The 26,177-nt window shown below is 45.2% G+C and overlaps 1 protein-coding gene across 2 annotated transcripts in view; it reads right to left on the reverse strand.

Annotated features, from left to right (window-relative positions):
- Positions 1-26,177, reverse strand: part of SH3PXD2A (SH3 and PX domains 2A) — a 642,235-nt gene that overhangs the window by 262,376 nt on the left and 353,682 nt on the right. For both annotated transcript variants that reach the window (XM_033942411.1, XM_033942413.1), the window contains exon 6: positions 25,397-25,425. In XM_033942411.1, coding sequence (XP_033798302.1) covers positions 25,397-25,425 — 29 coding nt within the window. The remainder of the gene's footprint in view (positions 1-25,396; positions 25,426-26,177) is intronic.

The following is a 26,177-nucleotide window of genomic DNA, read 5'->3' on the forward strand; positions in this document are numbered from 1 at the left end:
AATTGAGCGCAGCGCGCGCCGCCGCACCGCTCTAAATTACTGTTTTTAGGGCTCCGACGTGGGGGCGTGGAGGGGGAACCCCCCACTTTACTTAATAGACATCACGCCGCGTTGTGGGGGCGTTGTGGGGGGTTGTAACCCCCCACATTTTACTGAAAACTTCACTCTTTCCCTGTTTTTAGGGAAAAAGTTCAGTTTACAGTAAAATGTAGAGGGCTACAAACCCCCAAACCCCCCCATAACGCCGGCGCGATGTCTATTAAGTAAACTGGGGGGGTTCCCCAACAAAACCCCCCGTCGGAGCCCCTAAAAACTGTAATTTAGAGTGGTGCGGCGGCGCGTGCTGCGCTCAATTATCTGGGCGCGCTTTTGTCTTTCGCGCCGTTGTCTATGAACCGTATACATCCCCTGAATTGTAACTTCCTGGATATGTCCAGCTGTCTTACACTGTAATCCGCTTAGAACTGCAAGGTAAAGGCGGAATATAAGTCACTAATGTAATGTAACATGTCTGGGGGTCCGGACGGCTTTTCAAAAACCAGCACTTTGTCTGGGCTTTGAAAAGCTTCCGTCAAAATCGCATCGGGAAGGGGCATCCGCACATGTATGAACGCAAAACGGTGACATCATAGAAACAGACATAGATGGCAGATAAGGGCCACGGCCCATCTACCGTATTTTCACGTAGATAACGCGCACACGAGTATAGCGTGCGTGAAACCGAAATATATGTAAAAAAGTGTTTTATACCGCGCACACCCATATACCGCGCATGCTGCCCCGACTCTCCCGTCGCCGCCTGACTCTCCTTTCGCCCGCCCCGACTCTCCTCTAACCACCCCAACTCTCCTTTCGCCCGCCCCGACTCTCCTCTTCCCCTTGAAGTCCTGTCCCCACCCTGAAGCCTGATGCCCCCCCCGACATCCGATTCACCCCCCCCCGCAGGACCGCTCGCACCCCCACCCCGAAGGACCGCTCGCACCCCCACAGCCTCCCAACCCCCCCCTTCCCATCATGTAGAAGCTCCTACCGGTGTCCTGCTGCTTCCTCTTGGCAGTCACGGCCCTTCTGTGAGCACTGCGCCTGCGCTGCTTCCTCTTCCGGCGGTCCCGCCCTTTCTCTGACGTCAGAGAAAGGGCGGGACCGCCGGAAGAGGAAGCAGCGCAGGCGCAGTGCTCACAGAAGGGCCGGGACCGCCAAGAGGAAGCAGCAGGACACTGGTAGGAGCTTCTACATGATGGGGGGGGGTCAGGAAGCTGTGGAGGTGTGAGCGGTCCTTCAGGGTGGGTGTGCGGGTGGGAGTGCGTGCGAGCGATCCTTCGGGGTGGGGGTGCGAGCGTTCCTGCGGGTGGGTGAATCGGACGTCGGGGGGGAACTATGTAAAAAAAAGTTATAAAACGCGCTCACGCGTATAACGCGCAAGGTTATGCACGGTTTATAAAATCGTGTATAACGCGCGCGTTATATGCATGAAAATACGGTAGTCTGCCCACCCCAATGACCCTCCCCTACCTTTCTCTGTGAATAGATCCCACGTGTCTATCCCATTTGGCCTTAAAATCAGGCACGCTGCTGGCCTCAATCACCTGAAGTGGAAGACTGTTCCAGCGATCAACCACCCTTTCAGTGAAAAAGAATTTCCTGGTGTCCCCGTGCAGTTTCCCGCCCCTGATTTTCCACGGATGCCCCCTTGTTGCCGCGGGACCCTTGAAAAAGAAGATATCTTCTTCCACCTTGATGCGCGGATGCTGTCTGGGGGGGGGGGGGCAGAATGGGTCTGGATTTTCCTTCAGTAAAATCTGGTAATCCTATCAATATGTAACCCGTCCTGATAGCACCCAGAATGAGTTGTAAACAACGTACATAATCAAATAAAACAAACACAATTAAACAACTATAACTCTGGCTTTTCTTTTTGTTTGTTTCAAGCACTTTTGTATTCTCTAGGGGGGGGGGAGATATTCAGACTGCAATAGTTAGCCGGGTAGACGTTGAGCCTGGTTATTCAATGCTGGGCCATTTCTGATGACCAGCATTGGGTGTCAGGTCAAAAGCGCGCCGGGACAACGGCACGAGCAGACAACTGAGCGCAGCGTGGAGGCGCGCGCCGAAGAAAAAGACTGTTTTTAGGGGCTACGACGGAGGTATGGGGGGGAACCCCCCACTTTACTTAATACAGATCGCGCCGCGTTGTGGGGGGCGTTGTGGGGGTTTGGGGGGGTTGTAACCCCCCACATTTTACTGAAAACTTAACTTTTTCCCTGTTTTTAGGGAAAAAGTTACGTTTTCACTAAAATGTGGGGGTGTTACAACCCCCCAAACCCCCCACAGCGCCGCCACGATATGTATTAAGTGGGGGGGCTCCCCAATAAAAACCCCCGTCGCAGACCCTAAAAACAGTCTTTTTCTTCGGCGCGCACCTCCGTCTTGCGCTCAGTTGTCGGCGCGCACCTTTGCCTTCTGCATTACTGTCTATGAACCCCAGCATTGAATATCCAGTCTATTTTTGGCCGCTAAAAAGGTAGCTGGCCTTGCCAATATCCAGCACTAGCCAGCTAAATTTATAGTGGCCCAAAATAGACCAGCTATTTAAGTGGCCTGATTTGACCGCTTGACTTAGCAAGCCAGTGGTCTGAATTTCAAGGTTAGCCAGCTAAATCACCCGACATAGCCATCTGCTAATATTCAGTTGCCATCTTTGGCAGCTATGTGCTATTTGGCTGGCCAGGAGCTGTTCCTGGGCAGTGGTGTTTGGTCAGGGCCTTCAGGGGATTTGCCTCCCCCCTTCCCCCTAAAGGCCCTGAGGGCACTGCTCTGAACTTTATTGGTTGAGCAGACAACAAGCAGATGCTGCTCAGCCAATCAAATTCAGATCAGTACTGTCAGGGCCTTCAGGGGTTGTCGGAGAATCTCCAGTCTAAGAGCCCTGCTGTTTTTTTTTGTTTGCCTACTCAACAAATCAAACTGCTTCAAGCAGCGGCAAGAAGGATATAAAACTGCTAGAGAGGGTGAAGAGATGAGCAACGAAGCTAGTGAAAGGTATGGAGAACCTGGACTATGAAGAACGACTTAGGAGACTGGGGTTGTTTTCCCTTGAGAAGAGGAGACTGCGAGGGGATCTGATCGAGACTTTCAAGATACTGAAAGGATTCAACAAAATGGAGCAGGGAAAGCAGTTATTTACAATGTCCAGGGTGACACGGACAAGAGGACATAGACTGAAGCTGAGGGGGGACAGGTCCAGGACGAATATCAGGAAATCAGGAAGTTCTGTTTCACGCAGCGAGTGAAGGACACCTGGAATGCTCTCCCAGAGGAAGTAATTGCAGAATCCACCGTTCTAGGATTTAAAGGTAAACTAGATGCACATCTCCCTTGAGAAGCATACAGTGATATGGGGACTAAAACTATGCCAGGGTACACCTGGCGGGGCCTCCACGTGTGTGGATCGCCGGACTTGATGGACCCAGGGTCTGATCCGGAGATGGCAATTCTTATGTTCTTAATATTTGCATGTCCTCTCCCTATAGGCTAAGGCTCTTTACACCTGCATTATGATGTCATAGAGCCTTATGGTTATAGAAACATAGAAACATGATGGCAGCTAAAGGCCAAATGGACCATCCAGTATTCCCATCTGCAGCATCCACTATCTCCTCCTCTCCCTATTGGTTAAGATTCTTAATATTTGCATGTCCTCTCCCTATAGGCTAAGGCTCTTTACACCTGCATTATGATGTCATAGAGCCTTATGGTTATATAAACATAGAAACATGATGGCAGCTAAAGGCCAAATGGACCATCCAGTATTCCCATCTGCAGCATCCACTATCTCCTCCTCTCCCTATTGGTTAAGATTCTTAATATTTGCATGTCCTCTCCCTATAGGCTAAGGCTCTTTACACCTGCATTATGATGTCATAGAGCCTTATGGTTATAGAAACATAGAAAGGGTAAATTAGATGCACATCTCCCTTGAGAAGCATACAGTGATATGGGGACTAAAACTAGGCCAGGGTACACCTGGCGGGGACTCCGCGTGTGCGGATCACCGGACTTGATGGACCCAGGGTCTGATCCGGAGATGGCAATTCTTATGACTGTATGGCTGGGGATTCACTGAATCCCCTGAATGCCCTTACCAAACGCCATTGCTGGCCAGCTAAATAGCACTGAATATCGGGTGGCCTGTTTCTCTGTTCCTAATTCCTTAAGAAACCCTAAATGAATGGAAACGCCTTCAACTAGTATCCTTATCGTTTAAACGGTGAACAAGTACCTTGCTTCCAGGGGCAGCGAAGCATCATTTTAGTTGGAGCAGCCAAACCAATGAGTTCTGCTCTCCATTTCCCGATACTGGGATGGCAAAATATGCCCAACATTTGCTTCATAAACTTACGACTACTTATCATTTCTTTAGTGCTACCAGACACGTACATAAACTTGAGGTTTTTTTTTTTTTTAACTAAGGCGTGCTAGCCGATTTAGCGTGTGCTAACCTATTTAGCACATGCTAAAGATTAGAACACACGATATCCTAACACGCCCATTACATTCTATGGTTGCACTAATCTTTTAGCGTGCGCTAAATCGGCTAGTGCACCTTAGTAAAAGACCCATTTCAAGAAATAATGCAAACAATATTCAGATTTTTAGGGAATCAAGTTACTTTAGTCTTGACTTTACAATACCCACTCAAGTCATAGTTGAAAGCGTCCTTTCTCAAAAAAAATAAGACAAAAAAGAGACAGGTTAGAGGAGGGATCTAAAAGTCCCCCCTTGAGGGCCCCAATCCAGTCGGTTTTCAGGATTTCCCCAATGAATATGCATGAGATCTATGTGCATGCACTGCTTCCAATGCATTTTCATTGGGGAAATCCTGAAAACCCGACTGGATTGCAGCCCCCAAGGAGGGACTTTGAAACCCCTGAGTTACAAGTAGTCTAGACTAGAGTTTCTTAACCCAGTCCTCAGGGAATCCCAAGCCAATCTGGTTTTCAAGATATACACAATGACTATGCAGTAAACCCCCGCGAATTCGCAGTTCACGAATCGCGGACTCAGTAATTTGCGGTATTTTCCAACCGCCACTTCCTTGTACTAAAGTCATGGTTACACCAATCAGGAGAGCTGCTTTGACACGCTATCTGGCGTGTCAAAGCAACTCCTGATTGGTGTAGCCTGACTTTAGTAACAGGAAGAGGTGGTCAGAGCATACCGCGAGTGATTTTCTGCACCCGCTGGCGCCCCAGCTGCCTCTCCTGTCTTTTGACAGGCAAAAAACTGTTTCTCAAAATTCACAGGAGTACTGTACATGATATATATCTGCATACAATGTGCATGAAAATATATCTCATGAATATACATTGTGGATATTTTGAAAACCAGACAGGTTTGGGGGTTTCCTGAGGAATGAGCTGAGAAACTCTGAGAGAAGCAACCTAGAGAATGGTACAAATTTTTCCACGTCCCCGTGGAAACTCATTTTCCTGTCCCTGCCCCATTCCTGCAAGCTCCATCCTCGAGCACTTTAAAATCATAAGTAGCAACATTCTAGAGCTCAGATTGTGATGTCATAATACTTCATTCCACTAATGCCTAAGCTCCATCCTCATCTGCACAAGCCTCAAACACTTTAGAATCATAAGTAGCAACATACTAGAGCTCCGATTGTGATGTCATAATGCCTCATTCCACCAATGCCTCAGCTCTGTCCTCATCTGCAAAAGCCTCAAACACTTTAAAATCATAAGTAGCAACATTCTAGAACTCAGATTGTGATGTCATAATGCCTCATTCCACCAATGCCTAAGCTCTGTCCTCATCTGCACAAGCCTCAAACACTTTAGAATCCTAAGTAGCAACATTCTAGAGCTCAGATTGTGATGTCATAATGCCTCATTCCACCAATGCCTCAGCTCTGTCCCCATCTGCACAAGCCTCAAACACTTTAAAATCCTAAGTAGCAACATTCTAGAGCTCAGATTGTGATGTCATAATGCCTCATTCCACCAATGCCTAAGCTCCATCCTCATCTGCACAAACCTCAAACACTTTAAAATCATATGTCTTCGAGGCTTGTGCGGTTAAGGCAGAGCTTACAGGAATGGGGCAGGGACGGACAGCGAGAAAATTCTTGAGGACGGGATGGAGAAATTGAGTTCCTGTGGAGACGGGGAAAAATTTGTCCCCGTGCCATTCTCTAAGACAACCCATTCACTATTGGCTAGATAGATCCACCTAAAAGTAGGTTTATCTTTGGCCGCTGTAACTTAGCCGGCCAGCCAATGAACATTGGGCTTGGCCGGCTATGTCAAATGTGGCTGAATTTAGCCCAGAAATTAAACGCCAGTGGCCGTATACCGCCATGGCATTGAATATCCAAGTTTGCCTCCCATGCTCTGAATGTCGGGCCCACTGAATTCATGACTATGATGGTGATACTTCATTCACTGAATTTTCATGAGCATGACCTCCCTGTGCTTCAACACTGATTTATTCTTGTTCTGAATAAAGCGCCAGAAGTCTGTGTAAACAACTATACCATTAATTGTCGTCTGAAGATTTTAAAAGGTTATTAAAGGCTAGTATTTTTTTTTACATATTTAATTAAGAAAATGTAGCTGAAGAAGCTGAGTTTTGGGTAAAAATCAGATCCATATTTCAGAATAGTTAGATTATGAAACACGGTTTGGCAGTGTAAGCTGCTCCGGCCCCATGCCGAAACAGGCCAGAAGCCAGGCTTCAAATTGCTTTCCACAATCCTTCATTCACTGCTTTGCTTGCTCTTTTGAAGCATATTTTTCTTCCCTGCAGGAAGCAGTAAATTTACCGAGTGTAAGCAGTTCGTTTCTTGACCACAAACAGAAGTAAACACATCCCGAATAGGACTCACCAGAATCTGGAGATTTCAGAGTAAAAAAACACAATTTGATGTAAACTCAGATGATCTCCTCTAAAGCAGTGTTTCTCAACTCCACAATGAACAAGCATAAACTTGATTTACATACACTGCCTCCATTATATGCAAATTTCTTTCATGCATATTCATTGCGGATATCTTGAAAACCTGACCGGCAAGGGGGTACTCCAGGACCGAGTTGAAAAACACTGCTCTAAAGAACATGAGGAAGGACCTGGATATTCCTGGGCCCCCATAACAAATTTTAGCACCAGTTCCTTTGTTCAGAACCCTACCTAGATTCACAAACCGAGTCCAACCCTTGTCCGGGCACTTGAAAAAGAGAGGACAAAGTGAGAAACAGTCTGGGAGGTATCACAATACAGTAACAGAGTGTAAAGAAGACATTTCTCAATTGCTACATACATATCAATAAATAAACAGATCATAAGAACATAAGAATAGCTTTACTGGGTCAGACCAATGGTCCATCAAACCCGGTAGCCTGATCTCACGGTGGCCAATCCAGGTCACTAGTACCTGGCCAAAAACCCAAATAGTAGAAACATTCCATGCTACCGATCCAGGGCAAGCAATGGCTTCCCCCATATCTTTCTCGATAACAGACTATAGACTTTTCCTCCAGGAAATTATCCAAACTTTTCTTAAAACCAGCTTCGCTATCCGCTCTTACCACAACCTCTGGCAATGCGTTCAACTATATTCTCTGAGTGAAAAAAAATTTCATCCTATTGGTTTTAAAAGTATTTCCCTGTATCTTCATTGAGTGTCCCCTAGTCTCTGCAATTTTTGCGGAATGAAAAATCGATCCACTTGTACCCGTTCTACTCCACTCAGGATTTTGTAGACTTCCATCGTATCTCCCCTCAGCCGTCTCTTTACCAAGCTGAAGAGCCCTAACCCGTTTTAGTCTTTCCTCATACGAGAGGAGTTCCATCCCCTTTACCATCTTGGTCGCTCTTCTTTGAACCTTTTCTAGCGCTGCTATATCTTTCATGAGATAAGGAGACCAGAATTGAACGCAATACTCCAGGTGAGGTCACATCATGGAGTGATAAAGAGGAATTATAATAATTCCTAGCATCTTGTTTGCTTTTTTGTTCATCGCCGCCGCACATTGGGCAAGAAGGTTTCATCGTATTGTCTACAATGACACCCAGATCCTTTTCTTGGGCGCTAATCCCCAAGGTGGACCTTAGCATCCAGTATTCTTCCCAATGTGCATCACTTTGCATTTGTCCACATTAAATGTCATCTGCCATTTGGACGCCCAGTCTTCCAATTTCCTAAGGGTCAGCCTGCAATTTTTCACGATCTGCATGCGTTTTAACAACTTTGAACAGTTTAGTGTCATCTGCAAATTTAATCACCTGACTCGTCGTTCCAATTTTCCAGATCGTTTATACGTAAGTTAAATAGCACCGGTCCCAGTCCAAGTCACTAATTGTCAAACACGGTCATACAATCTTCCTTTCCTTTTACAAAAAGGGGTTTGATGAAGATTTTAGGGATTCGGTCATTCCGCAGGAGACCTGTTTTTATCATCCTGTAACACTATACTAATTACATGCTTGCTAGAGAATCAAAAACAGAATGTAAGAACGCTCACTCCAAGCTGGTTCCTCAATGCAAAAAGCACAGTGTTTATTTTCCAGTTTGAAATAAATGAAAAAGAAACACAAAACCTCTGCTTTTCAGGCGAGTTATTAAAGCTGACCCGTGGTGGGCAATCGTCTGGGTGGTAGCTCTTTCAAAGGGGATAAAGGGAAAGCTAGAGCAGCGTTCAGGGTGTGGTGCTCCTGGAGGAAGGCCTAGAAATGTCGGTCAAACCAGGCTTACAAATGTGTGTTGTGTGCAACTTTTGCTTGTGCTATAAAAGGAGGTGTTTAGCCTAGGGTTACTATCTAAGCAAAGTCCTTTACAAAAGGCTAAAGTAATTTTAAAGCCCCAAAAACAAGGCCAGAAATAAGTTGGCTTAAACTGAAGCACTATCGCTGATGGTTTTGCTACATGAAATCTAACCAGTGGCGTAGTAAGGTTGGGGTGGGGCGGTCCGCCCTGGCAACCACGCTCCTCTCCCCCCTCCCTGCTCCTTCCCAACCCCCACCCCCCGCCACACGTGCGTGTCCCTTCCCTTGTACCTCTTTCATTTTTCCCAGCGTGAGCAGTATCATGAAGCTACTGCCGGCTCTCTCTCCGATGTCACTTCCGGGTCCCGCATCTGAAATCAGAGGGAGAGCCAACACGAGGGAGAGCTATGCCACTGAATCTAACAGACTGGTTTGTTGGTTTACTGGTGCGGTCAGCCATACGTGCGGCTAATGCTTTCCGTGTTACCTTTGCTACTCATCGTTCTATTAATTTATGCTCATGGCTTTGATTATTTACGAGCGTTGATTCTTATTTTGTCCCTTGGTGCAAATGGAAAGGATTGAGTGCTAGGAAAGGCTTAACTAGACCACTGAGGTGGTAAGAAACTCCCAAATTCCATATATGGTACTTACAACTGGGCATGCAAATTTGGGGCGCATGCAGGGCAGGATTAACCAATAGGCCAAATAGGCACGTGCCTAGGGCCTGAAATGGTCAGGGGGGGGCCCGATGAAGGAGGGCATCAACACTGCTTTTTCGAAACGGCGATGGGCCCCTCCAGCATCGATCGGCAACGCGCCCCTCCCCCCATCAACAGAAAGTAAGACAAGCAAGCAACGTAGGTAAGAAAGGCAATGGGAACTGTAATTGTGCAAGCGGTGCTGCTTGCCCAAAGCTTCCCTCTGACACAGCTTCCTGTTTCCGCCTGGGCACATGGTGGGATGGGGCGGGGCGGGGCAGGGGGGCCCAGTGTACTTGGGTGCCTAGGGGCCCTCGACGGATTAATCCTGCCCTGGGCGCATGCCCAATTTCTGTGTGCGATTCAATTAAATAACGAGCCAATTAGTGCCAAGAATTGGGCGCTAATATCAATGACTGGCGTTAATGGGTACAATTTGCATTTCTGTGAGCATCTTCTAAGTCGCTATTTTATATAGACATGTGCATAAATTTTTACACGCATATCTGAAAAGGAGGCATGGCCATTGTGGGGGGGAATGGTTCAGGGGCATTCCTAGAATTTGTGTGCTCCCCCCCTTTCAAAGTCCCCCCCCCGCGTGATCTGGCACCCCCCGTGAGACCAACTTTAACTCACCCCCCCCGTCTGGCAACGGCACGAGAACCGCTCCCCCCCCGCTCGAATCGGCACCCCCCCGCGAGAACAGGAACCCCCCGCCTGACCTACTTTAACTCACCCCCCCTTTGGCACCGGCACGCAGCCCACAAGTGCCGGTGCCGTTTGTAGATCTTCTTCCCAGTCTCTGCCTGCTTTGAGCATGCATCTGCGCATGCTCAAGTCCTTCTAATTCTCCCTCTCGCCGATAATCTCGGCGAGAGGGAGAATTAGAAGACTGGGAAGAAGATCTACAAGCGGCACCGGCTCTTGTGGGCTGCGTGCCGGTGCCAAAGGGGGGGGGAGTTAAGGTTGGTCGGGCGGGGGTTCCTGTTCTCGCGGGGGGGGGTGCCGATTCGAGCGAGAGGGGGCCCTTTGCGAGCGGGGGGGAGCAATGCCGGTTATCGGGGGGTGCTCGCAAATCGAGTCAACACTCGGTTTGCGAGACACGTTTTGCGAGAATGTTTTGCTCGTCTTGCAAAACACTCGCAAACTGGGTTACTCGCAAACCGAGGTTTGACTGTATTTTTCTTATAATTTTGATTTTTTTTTTTTTGCTTTGCCTGTAATTTGTTATGTTATGTAACAAATGGAAATATTAATTAAATAAAAATTGTATGTCATGAAAATATTATAATGCTTAAGTTCTTATTTCACAGATAATAATTTGATTAACCCATTTTTTTTTAGGATAAGTTTTACTTTTAGAATATATTTTGATATCAAGTTCTTTGATGATTGCAAAATGCAATATATTTGTGATATTTATATTAGTGAAAGTGGCACCTAGAGAATGACATGGGGACAAACTTTGTCCCCGTCCCTGCGAATTCTGTCATAAGAACATAAGAACTGCCATCTCCAGATCAGACCTTTGGTCCATCAAGTCCGGCGATCCGCACACGCGGAGGTCCAGCCAGGTGTACACCTGGCGTAATTTTAGTCACCCATATCCCTCTATGCCTCTCGTAAGGAGATGTGCATCTAGTTTGCTTTTAAATCCTAGAACGGTGGATCCCGCAATAACCTCCTCTGGGAGAACATTTCAGATGTCCACCACTCGTTGCGTCCTGGACTTGTCCCCCCTTAGCTTCAGTCCATGTCCTCTTGTCCGTGTCACATTGGACATTCTAAATAACTTTTTTTTTCCTGCTCTATTTTGTCGATTCCTTTCAGTATTTTGAAAGTCTCGATCATATCCCCTCGCAGTCTCCTCTTCTCGAGGGAGAATAATCCCAGTCCCTGCCCCATCCATACAAACTCTTTCTGATCCCACCCGCACAAGCCTCGAATAGTTATGATTTTATACTGAAATTATTTTATTAAAGTATAAAAAGAAACAATATTCTGTACAAGTGTCATTTTATAAATTACAAATACAGAACAAGGATCAACAAAGCCCCTTTTTCCCCTCAAGTTTCAAGTTTAATGGTTTTTTTGATTAATTGCTTAATCGTATTTCTAAGCGATGAACACAATCCCCTCCACAATTGAAACAACTAAACAAGCCAAATTGCTACAAAATGCTGCACAGAAAAATCAAGCTAACAGAATACCTTAGTCACACACAGAGAACCCAAATGACAAATCCATAACAGTTGACCAAAAATGATAAATATACAGTACTCCCCCGATATTCGCGAGGGTTCTGTTCCAGGAACCCCTGTGAATGTTGAAAAACCGCAAATACGGTTTTCAGCGGGGGAGACAGGAGAGGGCAGCCGGAGCGCCGGCGAGTGAAGGAAATCACTCGCAGTATGCTCCGACCGCCTCTTCCTGCACTAAATTCGGGCCTCACTAATCAGGAGCTGCTTTGATACGCAGCTCCTGATTGGTGAGGCCCAACTCCGGCTGCCCTCTCCTGCCCGGTCATTCGCAGTCGGAAAACACCGCGAATAACCGGGACCGCGAATCGCCGGGGGAGCACTGTAAATTAAACCATAATCCCAAGAAGTCACACCTTGCATGTAGAATAACACCTATATAGATATATAAAGGAGCTGGAATGGAGATATCATAAAGAAAGGAGTCGGAGACGAAGGTCTTATGTACCAACTCCTCAGCCAGACGGCTAAATAGCACAAATCGCGCTATCCCACGATATTCAGTGGGAGACAGATGACTATCTCCCACTGAATATCTGGCTTAGCCGGTCACTGCTGATATTCAGTGGCTCGCCGGCTAAGTTCGCCTACCAGCCAGAGCCACCTAAGGGGAGAGTATGGCGCAGTGCTTAAAGCTACAGCCTCAGCACCCTGAGGTTGTGGGTTCAAATCCCATGCTGCTCCTTGTGACCCTGGGCAAATCACTTAATCCCCCCTTTACCCCAGGTACATTAGATAGATTGTGAGTCCACCAGGACAGACAAGGAAACGTGGTTGAGTACCTGAATAAATTCATGTAAACCGTTCTGAGCTCCCCTGGCAGAACAGTAAAGAAAATTGGAGACATATAAGGGTGGTCTATATTTGGCCATTGAGACTTAGCTGGCTAGAAACTGATTATCAGCATAGCTGGCTAAGGGGTCCTTTTATTAAGGCATGATAACCGTTTTAGCACACGTAAAAGAACCCCTAAATCTCAGCCAGCCAAATCTAAACTGGAACTTCAATGCCTGGTCGCCAGATGAGGGTTTAATGAATTCTGTTTGAGCGTTTAATTTGTAATACAACAGTTCAAACCCTATCTTTTACGTGAAACAATAAAAAAAATAAAATACAGAAGTTCAAACTAATAACTTTGTCAGACTGCATATGGACCCATGACATGAAAAGTTGACAATTGGCTGGCCTGGAACCTTCTTTCCGACGTCAGAATTGACGTCGGAGGGGGGGGGGGGTAGGCTTGTGGGCCGGCCGCATGCGGCGTGTGAGTTGCTGCATGCACTTGGCCTGTCCCTTTGTGGAGTTGCTGCTGGGGGGGGGGGGGATGGAGTGTGTCGACTTCGGGGAGGTGGTAGGGTCAGCTTCGGGAGTGGGGCGTGGTGCAGCGGGCGGGCAGGCAGGGAGGGATCCCCGGTGGCAGCGGCTTCAGCGGGGAGGCAGGCAGGGATCTCGTTAATTAATGTCTTCTTGCGTTTGTCTTGTTGAAACATGTTTAGCATTTCTTAAATATTTATGCATGTAATTTTGTAAATTGCATAGTTATTATGCGGTATATAAATGTTTAAATAAATAAATAGGCACCTATATTCCTTTATAAAATAGGGTCTTACCAAGCAACTAATTACAGACTCACAGTTAAAGAGTTCCTCTCTTTAAAGTTAAATGCCATGCTCTAGGCCACTACTCAAATGTTCTTAAATATCTCCTCATTTTTTTCCATTTTGGGTTATTCGCTAACCAATGCTGCACCTGTGAGAGATACCAGTGATTTATGAACCAAGACAGCCAGATTAAGTCAAATAGTATGTTTACAGCTGTATCCTGGATGCTTGGGAAGACAAAGTGACCTGCCCAAGGTCACAGAGAACATCAACAGCAGAACTCAAGTTTCAAATTTATTAAGACATGATTGATTGAGACATTTAAATATATCACAGGCCGTATCGAAGATGATATCTTCTTTCTTAAAGGACCCTCGGCCACAAGAGGGCATCCGCTAAAAATCAGAGGAGGGAAATTTCATGGTGACACCAGGAAGTATTTCTTCACCGAAAGGGTGGTTGATCATTGGAACGAACTTCCACTGCAGGTGATTGTGGCCAGCAGCGTGCCAGATTTTAAAAGTAAATGGGATATGAATGTGGGATCTCTAGGGGGGTAAAGTCGAGGGGGTGGGTCATTAGAGTGGGCAGACTTGATGGGCTATGGCCCTTTTCTGCCGTCATTTTCTATGTTTCTATGTTACCGCATTAAAAAAAACCTGTCTAAGCAGTGTACAGAGTTACAGTATAAAAAGTTTAAAAAATTTTTCTTCATTATAGTTGTCTTTTGTCTTTAATTTTTATCGTAAGTTTAGCCCTTTGAGTACATACATCCAGGGTGGGATTACATTACTACTTTAAATAGGGAAAGGTTATTGAATGAATCTATGTACAGTAAAACCTTGGATTGCAAGTACAGTGGTGCCTCGCATAACGAACGCCTCGCACAGCGAACGCTGCGCACAACGAACTTCATGTCTTGCTTCCTACAACGAACTTCGTTTCACACAACGAAGTCGCCCGAGCTGCATCCTTCCGCGCAGGCACTGCGCTTAACTGCCCTCTCTCTGCCTGGCTCCCTGTGCAGTGGCGGACCGTCGGCTCGCAGGGGCCCGGCGCCTACTGCTGATGCGTTGGGGGGGGCGGAGCTACTCTCGCCGCTTCCCCGATGCTAGAAAAAAATGATGTCGTTGGGTTTCTGAAGTTTATCAGAGCTCTCAAAGCTTTAGTAGAGGTTTAGTTAATACAGTATAATCCCATTATAACGGACTTCAAGGGACCTGGAAAACCAGTCTGTTATATTCAGAGTCCGTTATATCCAAAGTTGCATTTTTTAAAAACTTTATTTAGGGCATCTTGAAACAACGTAAAAAAAAAAAATGAACAGTTAAGTCCCAGTTTTTGCCGCTGAGACTCTGCCCTCTCTCACTGTAAAATTAGACTCTACTTAGTCTGTCTTTAAATTTAAAAAATGTGTGTTGTTTTAAAAAACAATTATTTTTTATATGTATCTAAATAAAAATAATAACAAAAAATTTATCTTTTTTTATGTCATCTTAGCATATTTTATGCTACAGAACGAATTATTTTTTTTAACATGTATTGTTATGGGAAAGCGCATTTCACATAACGAACTTTTTGCATAACAAACTTGCTCCTGGAACCAATTAAGTTCGTTGTGTGAGGCACCACTGTAACTTGGTTTGCAAGTGTTTTGCAAAACAAGCAAAGCATAACTTGATATACAAGCAATGTCTTGATATACAAGCAAGGTCTTATACTGTATATACAAGTACATACAGTATACACGCTTCACATCATCACAACTGAGCCGATGGTTCTTCTCTTTCTCTGACGCTGCGGGAGTGTAGTGACTGTTCTAAACGAGCGAGGTCTTGCAATACAAGTCCGTAGAGTATTTTGTATTGAAGTTTTTGGGTTGTGGAACGAATCGTCTGAGTTTCCATTATTTTCTATGGGGAAATTTGCTTTGATATACGAGTGCTTTGGATTACAAGCATGATTCTGGAACGAATTATGCTCGCAAACCAAGGTTTTACTGTATTTATGTTTTTATTGACTAGTTATTGGATGGATGGGTTTAAATGTTCGTGTATGTCTGTAAGATGATTGTGCTTTTTTTGATTTATTATATGTTTATATACTTTTGTATTGCACTGTTGATATAAGGAAAACTAATAAAGATTAAAAAAAAAAAAAGTTTAAAATATTTTTGAGGGGTAGAACAAAGACATAAGGCATAACATGACATACTGGAAGAAATGGAGGGGAGGGCTGAACTTCAGTCGAAATAGGACAGAAAAGGATGACTTATTAGGAAGGGCAGGCTATGCTCTTGCTTTGTTGGAATCAGGAGGTGTAGGGAAGTCAAAGGTCATACACTTCCTTCAATAAGAAAGTTTTTAAACAGGAGGCCCCTCTTTGCTGGATGAAGGGCTTGGGGGTGGGGGGAGGGTTGTGGAGTTCTGGTTATTGGTGGGTATCGGAGGCTTGATTGTATTGCTGGGTTTTATTTGTGCTTTGTGGTTCTACTGCTGGGATCTTTTGTATGTTTGTTTCTTATTGGGCAGTCTCTGATATTCACACTTTGGTTTGTATATTTCAAATATTTTCAATAAACATTTATTAATAAAAAAAAAAAAAAGAAAGTTTTTAAATTTGTTTTAAATTTGTCAACATGTGTCTCGTGACCAAAGGCTTCTTACTCATAACCATCTGCCATTCCTTTTCCTGGTATATTCAATGCCTCTGACTGTATAAATCACAATAAAAATATAAAAGTTTAGGCCCCTTTTTTCGTGGCAAATGCTCCAACACCCATTCAATCCCTATGGGCATTGGAGCATTTAATGCGTCGGCCTGCGCTATGGGGCTTAGTGAAAGAGAGGGTTAGTTTGCAAGTTAACTGAGGGATTGCTTTAAGGATATCTTGTGCTAGCTGTTTAAATAACCTCAAATGTTTTCTCCGCTTGTAAAAATTTTGCTATTTTTAGGACAACGTATGCAGCTGAAGTCGTGAGTGGAAAATGAGTATTTTTCCAGAGCTTTGTGGTTTGAAAGCTTCACAGTTTTGAAATGTGCTCTCTTAAAAAGTTAACAGAACTGACAGCTGTTATTTTAATGATGATTTGTACAGGAACACCACCAACCCAAAGAAGTAAAAAAAAAAAAAAGAACGAAAACCACTCAGATGCTTTCTTGAAAAAATGACAAAAACCACCAAGCTGCTTAAAAGTTTACTTTTCAAAATTAAACTTTGAGAAATAAATATTAAAAAAAAATCAAGTTCCAAAAGTGAAATATGACAGGACTCCAACATAATCAAATTCATCACATCACAGAGAAAACCAGCTTCACCTAATACAGAGGCTTAATAATGATTTTGTTCCGGTCAATTTTATAAACTAAACTAAACTAAACCTTAGGTTTGTATACCGCATCATCTCCACATTCGTAGAGCTCGGCATGGTTTACAGGCGATGGGATAGAAAGGAACTACAATGAAAGGTAGAGGTTTACAGGAAATGGGAAAGAAAGGAGCTACAATGAAGGGTTAGAGGACCAAGTATGAAGTGTTTTTTGAGGGCTTAGGATATTATAGATGGCAAAAAGAATCAGGTTTTTGAGAATAGCCAGGTCTTCAGATATTTGCGGAAAAGTTGGAGGGAGCTCATGTTCCGTAGAAGGGAGGAAAGGTTGTTCCAGAGCTCGGTGATTCTGAAGGGAAGGGAGGTCCCTAGTTTTCCTTTATGGGAGATGCCTCTTACTGAGGGGAAGGATAGTTTTAATTTGTGGGTGGATCTGGTGGTATTAGGGTTTGAGGAGTTCCAAGAAAGAGGGATACACGGAGGGAGGATCCCATGTAGGATTTTGAAAGCTAGACAGGCGCATTTGAAGTGGACCATGGCGATTATCGGTAGCCAGTGAAGTTTGGACAGAAGCTGTTTAAAAAAAAAAAAAAATAAGAGCAGCCAAGTAACAGCTGTCCCTTTTGTATCCATGTGTATATTCAGGTTCATAGTCATTAGCGCACGAGACAAATGCAAGCAAGTCTTTAGAGCACAAAAGTCATTATAGCGCAAGACAATAGCGTGCAGGACTTTATAGCGCAAGACAAACGCAAGCGGTCAGATGCGCACAAGTCTTTAAAGCGCAAGACAATAGCTTGTCATGCACGCAATTGTCGTTGTGCTCAAGTGTCATTTTGCGCCATTGTCTTGCGCTGAGTTGCCTTTGCGCAGTTGTCCACGTGCTTTTGTCTTGCGCGCCTTTGACTTGCCACCGTATATTCCTGGTGAAAGACGCTAGCAGCTTCTGCAGAACCGCACAGTAAGACAAGAGCTGGTCTTTCAGAAAACATCTGCGAGCACAACACCAGAATTGTCGGAGTTTCAAAGAGATTGCTTTCATTGTTGCTGCGATTTTAGCAGGCTAAGTGTTTGTTTTGCAGTTTTATTTGAAACCTTATCCACCTGGGACCCCTGATGAAGGCATGTTTACTGAAACACGGACCGTGTCGGATCCTTTGGCTTGGTACAAGGTGGTTAACATTACCGTATTTTCACTCATATACCGCGCACCCGTGTAAAATGCGCACATGGGTATAGCGCGCGGGAAACTGTAACTTATGTAAATAAATTTTTATATACCACGCCACCCGTATACCGCGCATGCCGCCCCGACTCTCCCGTCATCGCCCGACTCTCCTTTCGCCCGCCCGACTCTCCTCTGGCTGCCCCGACTCTCCTTTCGCCCGCCCCGACTCTCCTCTGGCCGCCCCGACTCTCCTCTCCCCCTTGAAGTCCTGTCCCCCCTTGAAGTCCTGTCCCCACCCTGAAAGCCTGATGTCCCCCCCCGACGTCGAATTCACCCCCCCGCAGGACCGCACCCTTTGGGCGGGACCGCCGGAAGAGGAAGCAGCGCAGACGCAGGGCTCAGAGAAGTGGCGGGACCGCCGGCAGAGGAAGCAGCAGGACAACGGTAGGCAGCTTCTCCATGATGGGGGGGGGAGGCTGTGGGGGTGCGAGCGGTCCGTGGGGGTGGGGGTGCGAGTGGTCCTTCGGGGTGGGGGTGCGAGCGGTCCTGCAGGGTGAATCAGACGTCGGGGGGGAACTATGTAAAAAAAAATGTGTACAACGCACTCACGCGTATAACGCGCATGGTTATGCACGGTTTGTAAAATCGTGTATAACGCGCGCGTTATATGCGTGAAAATACGGTAACCGCATTCATGATTTTGGTTTAATAAATTTAGCCTGCATCTTTGTACATTTGTCTGCAGTTCTCTTTTGTTTTGGCATGCGATTCCCTGCTTCAGATGTTCAAGACCTGACAATGGGACTTACGTCATCTGAAAGTTCACGTGCACCATCGCTCTTGCTGATCTCATACTCATCATCAAGGACCCTCCGATCTAACAATCAAAACCTACTTTCCATACCGTCAATACGCGAACTGTTTTACGATACTACTCGTAAATCCATTTTTTCAGTTCCTGCCCCCTCTTTGTGGAATGCCCTCCCATTAGATGTTCGATTAGAGAACTGGCTTGAAAAATTTAAAACCAAGCTCAAAACTTTTCTCTTTAAAGATGCCTTTACTCTTTAGTACCAGCTTCCGCTTTTCAAACCTCTAATTTCTGTGAAGCTCTGAAACATCAAACGCTTCTTCTGAAGCGATCCCCTTCCTAATGTCTTGCCACTCCCTTTTTACCTTCATTTTATATTAATTTTACTTCGATGCATTTTAATCAACTTCTCCCTTCCCAACTTCCCTTTTGTCTCATGTACGTTAATGTGAATTTGCCTAGTATTTTAATATATGATAAAATATTGCTTTTATTTACCCATTTTAACAGTTTTCTACAATCTTTTTATATTGTACACCAGGAGTGTCCAAACCTGTGGCCCCATGAAGTATTTTGTGTGGCCCCGGTTGAGGGCGATGCAGTGTTTTCCTCTGCTGCCCCCGGGTGTTTTCCATCTTGCCGGCTCCCTCCTCTGTCTTGCTGCAGCATTTGCGCGGCCCTAGAAAATTTTTTTTTCGGCCACCGCAGCCCAGGGAAGCCAAAAGGTTGGACACCCCTGTTGTATACCATTTAGACCAGTGGTTCCCAAACCTGTCCTGGGGGACCCCCAGCCAGTCAGGTTTTCAAGATATCCCTAATGAATATGCATGAGAGAGATTTGCATATAATGGAAGTGACATGTATGCAAATCTCTCTCATGCATATTCATTAGGGATATCTTGAAAACCTGACTGGCTGGGGGTCCCCTAGGACAGATTTGGGAACCACTGATTTAGACATTAATTTTGATAGACAGTATATCAAAAATAAACAAACTTGAAATTTGATGACCCCTAAAAGAATAAATGCCTGAAAAGGACCTATATTTTCCCCCCGAACCAACATGGCTGCTCAAGCTTTTAGAAGAGCTGGGGAGGCCAATATTCCTGAGAGCTGCAGTGGCTCAAACAATGCAGTGCAGTGGCACAAGCAGTGACATAGACTTCCGTACAGTTGCAGGCGCTAGCGTACCTTTAAAAATGAAAGGGCCTTTTAATGAAGCTGCAGCAAAAGTGGCCTTAGCGTGCCCCTTGCATGAGTCTTTCCTGAGCACTAAGGCCACTTTTGTCAAGGCCGGAAAATGGCTGACTTTCCCATTTTCTGAATTAGCAGCCACATGCTAATTTTGTCATTAGCATACAACCATTAAGAAAAAAAAAAAACCCTTACACGTGAGCCTCTACTGCTATCTATTTAGTAGGCGGGAAGGACCCCGCACTACTTAATTAGCATGCAGTAATGCCTGACACACTGATTAGCGCTGTCATATCCACTCTCCACCCCCCCCAAACACGCCCCTTCCCAGAAAATAAAAAAAATATTTTTTTAGCGTGCAGTGTACTTACACAAATTGGCTATTTTACTGCAGGACACCAGCGCATGTCCCATGGTAAGCCTTTTCAGTTTTATTTTTTGTATTTATTCTTTACTACTTTTAAAGCCCGTTACATTAACAGGTGCTAGACTTAGGCATTTCTTTCTTTCTTTCTCTCTGCCCCCCTGTCTGTCTGTCTATTTTTCTTTCTTTCTCTCTGCCCCCTGTCTGTCTGTCTTTTTTTCTTTCTTTCTCTCTGCCTCCTGTCTGTCTTCCCTTCTCCATTACTTTTACCTCCCCCATGTCCAGCAGCACCCCTTCCCTGCTCCCACTGTCCAGCAGTAGCCCTTCTCCGTTCCTTTTACTTACCCCCTGTCCAGTAGTACCCCTTTCCCTTACCTGCTCACTGTCCAGCATCCACTAGGCTGGGCAGCCTCAGGGCTTTTGATAGGCTGGCCCACTTCACATCATCATCATCAAAAATAATAATAAACCAACTTTTGATAGGTCGGCCCGCTTCACATCATCATCAATAATAATAATAATAAACCAAGATAAATAGGGACTCCTTTTACTCCCTAGCCCAGTGTATCTCAAACCGTGTGCCTCCTGAGATTTCAGGTATGCCGCGGGACACTAGGAAGGAGGCGTGGTGAGAGACACGTTCTGTAGGCAATCAGTGGACGCCAGCACCTATTCTTCTCTGTGGCCTTCTTCTCTTTTAGCAACTCCACTGGCGTCTCAGGGCCTGCCTGGAGGGCCTTCACGCGGACATCGACACGACAATGTCACGCAGGTACGTGACATCACTGGGATATCCGCGCACTTCCAGGCCGCACTACCTCATGTAAAGTTGTCATTTCTTTATGAAGACATAAACTATTTTTTTCTGCGGCCCTCCAAGCACCTGCAAATCCAAAACGCGGCCCTGCCAAAGGGTTTGAGTTTGAGACCGCTGGCTTGGAGGGAACATTGATTGCAGCGCTCTCACTTTCAAACAGCAAAATTGTTGCCCTGAATATCTCTGAGCTTAGACTATATTTGGTACAAGTTTTGACCTTCTGCCAGTCTTTGATCAGTAGCAAAGTCTGATAGATGAATGACTTTTTCTAATGGCTTGAACACTCAGACACTGGGAGAGACACAGCCCAGGAGCAAACACTTAATGCAAGTTTTGCTTACTAAAGGCGGTATTTTTTTAAAGTAGTACTTGAAGATGGCCAGCTCAAGAGCACTTCCCAAGGGTGTACTGAGGTCAAATACCCTTCACTATACAAACTCTGAAAAAAATAACAACCCATACTGCTCTAATAAAATAGAATGCTCTCTAGAACTGAGGTTTTGTTGAGGTGCCATATTCTCTGTTGTGCTCAGCAGAGAGCAAGACCAGGTCAAACCATCACTAGAGCTGGAGGGGGGAGACTAGTAAGACCAGGCATATGCAAAGTCCCTAATGATAAGGAACATTCTATTGGTAAAGTTTTAAGGGGCTTTTTTTTTCAAACCAAGATTCTACAATGCTACATTTTAATGGAGCTGAATTTTGAGTCAGCTGATACAAAGCCATCTTTAGAAGAGATAATTTGAAACTGGTGCAAAAGGTACCCGTTCTTCTTAGCAATTCAGAGAAACATGATGGCAGATAAAGTCCAAATGGCCTATCTAGTCTGCCCATCCGCAGTGACCACTATCTCTTGCTCTCTCCGAGAGATCCCACGTGCCTATCTTGAATTCAGACACAGTCTCTGTCTCCACCACCTCTTCCGGAAGACTGTTCCATGCATCTACCACCCTTTCTGTAAAAAAGGATTTCCTTAGATTACTCCGGAGCCTATCACCTCCTAACTTCATCCTATGCCCTCTCATTGCTGACTTTCCTTTCAAATGAAACAGACTCGACTCATGCACATTTACATTACGTAAGTATTTAAACATCTCTATCACATCTCCCCTCTCCCGTCTTTCCTCCAAAGTATACAGATTGAGATCTTTGAGTCTGTCCCCATACACCTTATGATGAAGACCACATACCATTTCAGTAGCCTTCCTCTGGACCGACTCCATCCTTTTTATATCTTTTTGAAGGTGCAGCCTCCAGAACTGTACACAATATTCTAAATGAGGTCTCACCAGAGTCTTGTACAGGGGCATCAATGCTTCCTTTTTCCTACTGGCCAAACCTCTCCCTATGCAACCTAGCATCCTTCTAGCTTTTGCCGTCACCTTTTCAACCTGTTGACTACCAACTAGTCTATCTGGCATCAATCCAATGACTGAACATACAGAAAAAGCTTATGAAGTGATCTTCTGCTGAATAAGAATGAGAAATACATTTGAATTTGAGTGTGCGTATCAGTTAGTTTAGCGGGGTTTAAAAAAGGCTTGGCTAAATTCCTAAAAGGGAAGTCCGTAGGCCATTATTGAGATGGCATGGGGAAATCCACTGCTTATTCCTAGGATAAGCAGCATAAAATCTGTTTTACTACTTGGGATCTAGCTAGGTACTTGGGACCTGGGTTGGCCACTGTTGGAAACAGGATACTGGGCTTGATGGACCTTCTGTCTGTCCCAGTATGGCAGCTCTTATGTTCTTATGTGAGCCAAGTATAGGATAATGAAGCCATTGTGACATCACTGATGAGGTTGGCTCTTAGGCATTGGTGGAATGAGGCATTATGACATCACAATCTCAGCTCTGGAATGTTGCTACTCTTTGGGTTTCTGCCTGGTACTTGGGATCTGGGCTGGCCACTGTTGGAAACAGGATACTGGGCTTGATGGACCTTCTATCTATCCCAGTATGGCAGCTCTTATGTTCTTGTGTTTTTATATGAACTGATGTGATGCTCCTGGCCCAGCCCACAACCAATGAAACCATTCTTGGAGTTTGTGCTGTTTGATATCTATGCATTGACTGTGCACGGAAACAATCTATTTTCTTTCTCCACCCGCATTAACAGAGTTGCCTGAAGATTGTTCATTATTGACCCTACTGGACTTAGAGCATCTTGGACTTGGAGAAACCAAGAATCTCATTAGCATCTCGGAGAGAGCGGGAACCAGAAGGCCTTGAGCATGCGCAGATGCTCAAGGCCCAACAGAGATCACCAGCAGGCTCTTTCGGGTACCGGCACATCCTGTGGGTTGGTGCTGCGTGCCGGTGCCCGATCGCGGTAAGGGTTTCGGTGGGCGATGCCGATTCTCGGGGTGGGGGCTCACATACCGAGTCAACGCTTGGTTTGCGGGGCAAGATTGGTGAGAGTGTTTTGCTCGTCTTGCAAAACACTCGCAAACCGAGGTTTGACTGTATTTTTATCTTCAAGCAAGAACAGGTGAGTTCTAGGGCTAGTCGCAAGCAATATGCTCATTTGGTAGGAAAAATAAGAAAAAAAAAAAAGCAACTTCCTTAAGCATGAGAGAGAGGCGCTGAAAGGAATCCAGTCAAATTCTATAGAAACATAGAAATAGACGGCAAATAAGGGCCACGGCCCATCTAGTCTGCCCACCCTAATGTCCCTCCCCTACCTTTGCCCTGTGAATAGATCCCATGTGCCGATCCCATTTGACCTTAAAATCAGGCACGCTGCTGGCCTCAATCACCTGTAGTGGAAGACTATTCCAGCGATCAACCACTCTTTCAGTGAAAAAGAATTTCCTGGTGTCACCTCGTAGTTTCCTGCCCCTGATTTTCCACGGATGCCCTCTTGTTGTCGTGGGACCCTTGAAAAAGAAGATATTTTCCTCCGCCTCGATGCGGCCCGTAAGATACTTGAATGTCTCGATCATGTCTCCCCTCTCTCTGCGCTCCTCGAGCGAGTATAGCTGCAATTTGTCAAGCCGTTCTTCGTATGGAAGATCCTTGAGTCCTATGATCAATGAGATGCCACATTTGCCTTCCTGGTCAAGCTATGGGAGTTTAAACATTCCTCTTGTATTCTACTGCTTCTTGCATGGTTCCCCCCTCTTTTGGTGCTGTGATACCCATCTGCTTTCCAACTTAAGATGCTTCACTGTGTATCATCAAGCATGAAGGGTGAATGTGGGAAAGCAGGGTGCTATAACATCAAATGCAACACATTCCAGTGAACAAAAACCCAATTATGCGACCATCAAGCTGCAGAAGTGACCTCAGACAGGCCTATTTGTAAAGGATAAATAGAAAGGCGATGCCCTTTTTTCATTGGGCTCTGACCACTCCCCACAGCCACTCAAAGAATGGATCAAGTTAGCCCAATGCAAAGGTGTTCCTATATTTTTATTCATCTCTGTATATTGTTAATAGAGGCGTTTCCGATCTGATATTTTCAAGCCAAAACACAAAAGGAAAGCATTTTACCTTTAATTGATCTTATTATGTATAAGCAGACAGGCAGGACCGGAACTTGCCTGTCTGGATTTTATGATCTGAGAGCAATTCTTTCCAATGCGAGGTACTGCTCTCTCATCTGCAGCATGTCCAATGACATAACGAGATAACTTATCGCCACGCAGCGACCTCAGAAACTCATAAATAAGAACACAGTCAATGTACGCACATCCATTCATCCCGAATGACTGAGCGCAACACCTTAACTCTTTCAAAGATGTTTACTATTTTCCTGGAAGAACTAAGCTGTTTCAGACCCGAGTTACAAATGCAGAAAAAAAAAACCCAACAAAAAACCTGGGGACAAAAGCCACACAATTTTATCTCAGAAGCACAAAACCTGTGGGAGATGGCAGTCTACAATAAGAAGTATTTTGGTAAAGTCAAGACAGTACTTCTCTGGTGAGTGAATCAGGAAGAACGCAGAATGCAGACAGAATTCAGCTGCGAATCGTTTTCCCACTGAACCCCGAAAGCCCTTGGATTATTTGCGCAGGCCGAAACAGTAATTCAGAGATTCACCAACTGGCTCAAAACCAAGGCAGCTGCCTTAATAGATTTAGAAGGTAGTTATAATTAAATCACTATTTAAGGTCGGGACTTAGACGGCAAATTTAAAGTTATACATGCAAAAAGGGCTTTCGATATAATATATACATTTTCACACAGCACAACTGGGTTTAAAAAAAAAATCTTGCATGCATCCTTATAAAATGTTTTTGATATTTCTCTCCTTATGTGGCAGGCTGAGAGAAAAGACAGACTTAATTGACAAGACTCTGCAAATATTCAAGTGACGACAAAAAGAAAAGATTAAAAAAAAAAAAAAAAAGAAGAAGAGAAATCCGATTCCTACCTGATTTTCTTCTTGAGGGTCCATAATCCCTGAAAAAGAAGCAACAGCAAATAGACATGGTTAGGCTTTGGAGAGTCAGGGGTAGGAAAAGGGTAACCCCCGCCCATGCAAGCACAGGTTCATTCACTGTTGCTCTCCCTAGCTTAAAGTGGAGCCTGGAGGCGCGAGGCATTGACACAGACAGAGCTGAGAGAATCTGGCTCAGCAGCTTGTCGCTACCAGCGGGCTGCTGCCCCGTTCCCTCACTGATGCAGCACCAGCAGCCGGTACACCATGTGATTCGGCTGACAGAAGAAACCATCCACAACCGTGAGAGGGGGCTTTTCTCACTCCATCTGTTTCAAGCCATTTGCTGAATGGAACCCATTCTGTTCCCTGAGGATTTGCAGCCACGCACACTGCCCTCGGTCAGGAAACAGACTTCTGCAGACACTTGTTTTCTCAGCCCCCAAGTGCATTTGCCTTCTCCTCCTCATAAGGTATTACCGTAATTCATATCTATCTGCTCCTGCAGCACCTCAAGTTATCTGTGTGACAAAGCTGGACTGCCACCAGAGGCCCAGTACAATACTCTGGGAAAGGGAATGATGCAGAATTTAGAACTAAAGACTGTCTCCGCTTCTAAAGGAAGTCATTAAAAGCTGCTTTACTAGGAGTCAGAAAATCTTACATTTATTTATGGTTCATAGACAAAATCGCGCGAGACAACGGCGCGCAGATAACTGAGCGCAAGGTTGATGGCGCGCCGAAGAAAAGCACTATTTTAAAGGGTTCCGACGGG

The sequence above is a fragment of the Geotrypetes seraphini genome, chromosome 4 (genome assembly GCF_902459505.1).
Source record: "Geotrypetes seraphini chromosome 4, aGeoSer1.1, whole genome shotgun sequence".
Lineage (NCBI taxonomy): Eukaryota > Metazoa > Chordata > Amphibia > Gymnophiona > Dermophiidae > Geotrypetes > Geotrypetes seraphini.